Below are 4289 nucleotides of genomic sequence, written 5' to 3'. Positions count from 1 at the left end.
ATTCATAATTTTGCCTAGGATAATCAGCTCTTCCTCTTCCTTGCCCTGTAAGCTACCGTAATTCCATTGTCTCAATTCCCATTGTGAATCCTCTCAAATATTTTTCACTTCATCGTTTTCATGGGAGTTGCAGCTTTAAAATATCCGTAAATCCTCTCCCTCTCTCCCTCCCTCTCTCTCTCTCTCTCTCTCTATCTCTCTTTCAAAAAAGGGGAATATATATATATAAAAATAAAATAAAATGCCACGAACAAATGAAATCATTTACATTTTTATCTTCGTTTTTGTTTTTGTTTCTGGTTTATTTTATTTTTTTTCCTTTTTTAATTTTTATCCCATTTCTTGTTGGCCAAAAAATAAACTACCCATGAATTTATGCATACGAGTGAATTTTGCAGTGCGGAAATTTGTTGCCATCGATGGGAATGTACAGGGATGGGAGGCAGGGGGGTATTGGCTGGAGTATGCATCCTGTTGGTGAAAGGGGAGGGAGTTATGGTGCGGCATTCTCACACATAAATGGCAGTGGCAAAAAAAAAATGAAAAGAGAAGAGAAGAGAAATAAAAAAAGAAAATGCAAACAATGAAAATGCCTTGCAATGAAAATGCATTGAAAATTGAAAATCAATGAACTGTTATAATAACTTGCCGCAGAGTCAGAATGTATGTATATGTATCTGTGTGTGTGTGTGTTTGTGTGCATGTGTGGGTGTAAAATTCTGCATTGACAGGCAAAGGCTCACACGCAGGCAAACTTTTCGTCGATCCCAAAAAAAAGAGGATATATTTATGTATGTATGTATGTACGTATGTATGTACATACATATGTCTGTATTGATACACTTGAAAAAATTCAAATTCAAAAAATATATTTGCTTAAACTGACTATGAAAGGAGTCCAATTAGCTCGTTGATAATCCAATAGAAATCAAAACTTTTCCATTGTTTTTGCCTTGAAACCTTCAACTGTCGTTCATCTATGGATACCAGGATGTACTTTGGACATATCCCATTTGCCATTGTTCCAACATGACAAACATTCTGAAGCAAAGTGTAAGCCAATGCCATGCCTTTGTAGGTCCGTTTGTCCACCTCGCCCACCGCAGCTGCTGCATCTCCTTGAATTTTAACATATGTAACGCGTTGAGCTCAACTGGCAGAGTTGCCAGTGGCCTCTCGGAGTTGGGCCAGGCCCAGACCAGGCCAGGCCAGGCAGCATTTCCATTTCCAGCAGCGATTAAAAATTAAATGTTGTCGTATTAACAAACAACAACTTTGCCATCAGCAACGGCAACTTCTCCTTTTCGCTTCTTGCCAACGGACCAGAGACCAAATGGAGTTGCCTAGGTGGAGGTGGTGCTGTGGTGGGTGGGTGGTTGGCTGGTTGGAAAATCCCTTTCGGTCTATGTATAATGCATAAGGCCATTGGCTGGCGCCACGTGTGAAAATTTATGCACATGGAATTTCAAATGAATCGAAAGATTCTTGAACAGCATTCGTTGTAATTTTTCTCTCTTTATTTTTTGTTTCCTCTTTGAATATCCATATATGTATGTATGTATGTATGTATTGCATATGTGTAAATGCATGTATGCTTGAAAATTGAATGTATGGGCTGGAAAATTGCTGATCAATGAATTGGAAAAACATATTTGATGGCCTTGTCAAGTAAGAACTTAATATGTCCCCCATAATATACATACATATGTACATACATACATACATACATAGATGTAAGATATGATGTCAAAACAATTAACACACATTACAGACTCAGGCTCAACCATGACCCAAAGGGCTCAGGCGTTGTCAATCAGAGAGAACTTTAATATAACTAAAAATGAACAAAATATAAAAGATTAAATACTTCAGTTGTGACGAACTCCATATACCCTTAAAGTCATGGAGAAACTCTCTCTTATGATGATGTCAAACAAATGAATGACACTCGACATTAGAGTATTTTAGTTTAGTGTTATATTTAATATATTTACTTATTTGCCATGAACGACTAAATAACTCTTTTATTTCTCTGGCTCTAATTAGATTACCAGATCTAGTTTATATATTTTCTAAACGAATCCCAATTACAAAATTTCATTTAAAAACTGAGAGACTGACAATGAGGGGCTAACCAATTAAATTATTCTCTCTAAAACGATTATAATAATTATTTTCAACCAAAGCCTTTGACAAATATGCATTACTAGATTAATAATGCTTTAATTTTAGGTAAAATATAATCAACTTAAAGCTTTATTATATCTTCAAGAATCGTTTTAAGGATTGAAATGTTTCGTTTAATTGAGACTTGCCAACTAATGGACTTTTCTTTAATACTCTTACCACCTCTGCTTTAACACTTACCTAGTTATTGCATAAACCATTCAACGAGTGTAAAATGAAAAGTCATTTCGCAGCGGCCGACAAAAAAATATTTAGTTAAACATCAGCAAAGTCAAATAAACAACTTCAACACAAAGGCCAAAATCATAATAATGAATAATTAGACAAAACAACAACAAAATGCTATATGGAATATACTAAAGTCGAAGTCAAAGTTGGATTTATCGATGTGTATGTGGGTTAATAGAAAACATAAGGCCAAAGAAAAACACAAAAACCTGATGAAAAAACACCAAAGACAAAAAAACAAAACTCTAACAGATATCATCGATGCATCGCTGCTCAATTGGTCTCATCTTAATTGCTGGGGCCTTATTCCGTTTTTATGCCATTTTGTTGAAATGGCCATCATGTCAGTGGCAATTTTCACCTAACAAGCATTTCATTAGCCTAATTTCGATTGATCTGGGAGAGCCAGACTGGGGGTTGGGCATGGGTCTGCTTCTGACCAATCAGTATGTTCTATTTACGTTTTTCCTTTCTCACTCTCTACCGAATACCCATTGACTAAATGGGCATATCAACTTCTTCAGAACATAGTTAGTGTATTCATCTAACAAATCCATTAGAGGATAACCAAAAAGTCGTTGCCAGATATGACTTACAGGAATTAGTGCTGCTCTTTTCATCATTTGCTAAGCAAACAGCAGCAGCAGACGGAATCATGAAAGTGGCCAGTGGGATGGTAAGCCAATGATTGCTTTTATCCACCCACCATCCACCACCCACCACACAGTAAAGAGCAGGTGGAGAGTTTTTCATAAAATAAAACGGATAACTGACTGTGACTTTAGCGCAGAAACTTTGCTTTCAAAGATTTACTTTTCCGCTTCTCTTTTAAACAAAACATTGACTTCAAATTTATGGTGTTGATCTTTCCCAATAATCTGTTTGATCAAGTCCCAGCTTACTAGTTTACAATTGCCACATTGACATTCAGAATTTCCATTTCCCCCAAATTTCACTTTTTCGGCATTATTGGCATCTTTTTGGGCGTCATCTGGTTTTGAGGGCAACTCATTCATATCGTCGACTACGCGAAAAACCTCAGATAGGACAAGTTTTTCCCTTAGTTTCTGGAATTTCCGATTATGCAAAGGATCAACCAATTGTTCTGCTGGCTGGATTGTTCTCTTCTTGTCAGTTTTCTTTTCCAAAGTACGTAGAAATCGACCCAATTTAAGCAACTCTGGCGTATAACCTGCCACAAGGTCGTCGAGATTAAAATGCCAATTGAGTGATCCCATCTCGAAACCTGCCTTTAGAATATTGAAATTGTGTAGACAATCCTTTGATGATTTAGTACAATGTTTGACCACTCCTCTGGGTACAAGACCAGGACGCAGTTTGCCCAACACTTGACACCAAATGGCACCAGCTTTCAGTTCATCGAAATGTATGGCACGTAAAGGAGCCAATAAACGATTGATCCAATGAAGTAACATGTGAATCTCCTTCACCTCGGTTTGCTTTAATGCTAAAACGAATACATGATTATATCACAAGATGGAAAAAGAGTTCTTCAAACCACAACTTACTAGTCGACATAATGTAGAATAACTTTCAATTTTTGTGTCTTTAGTAGATTGGAAACTTTTAGTTCTAATTTTGATTTAGATTTTCAAATCGAATTGAAGCATTTTAAATGCTTTGACTACTTCCACAAAGCAACTCGATAAATATAAAAATATAAAAATCTGTTAAGTTCTAAGCTCGTCGGGGTCACCAAATGTTGAATTACTCATATGTACTCTGATAGTTTAAGCAATGCAACAAGAAATTCCGCTCTCTCAACTATTTAGTTGTTATGCAGAAACAAATGAATGAGTCAAAAATCTAAGAAAATGTTGTTCATTAAGTTCAGATTAAATTGGAAGTCTGAT

At 36.2% G+C, this 4289-nt stretch overlaps 1 protein-coding gene across 1 annotated transcript; it reads right to left on the bottom strand.

Moving 5' to 3' along the window:
* Positions 1–3185: 3185 nt before the first annotated feature.
* On the bottom strand, positions 3186–4079 carry LOC111518892. The gene is made up of 2 exons (XM_023177018.2): positions 3945–4079; positions 3186–3883 (listed from the first exon to the last, which is right to left on the bottom strand). Exons 1-2 carry the CDS (start codon positions 3952–3954, stop codon positions 3225–3227), a joined length of 669 nt encoding a protein of 222 aa, XP_023032786.1. The 5' UTR covers positions 3955–4079; the 3' UTR covers positions 3186–3224.
* Between the last annotated feature and the right edge of the window lie 210 nt (positions 4080–4289).

This window comes from Drosophila willistoni, assembly GCF_018902025.1.
Source record: "Drosophila willistoni isolate 14030-0811.24 chromosome XL unlocalized genomic scaffold, UCI_dwil_1.1 Seg142, whole genome shotgun sequence".
NCBI classification, from domain to species: domain Eukaryota; kingdom Metazoa; phylum Arthropoda; class Insecta; order Diptera; family Drosophilidae; genus Drosophila; species Drosophila willistoni.
Note: the sequence above shows the minus strand (reverse complement) of the source record. Positions and strands in the feature narration are given on the sequence as shown.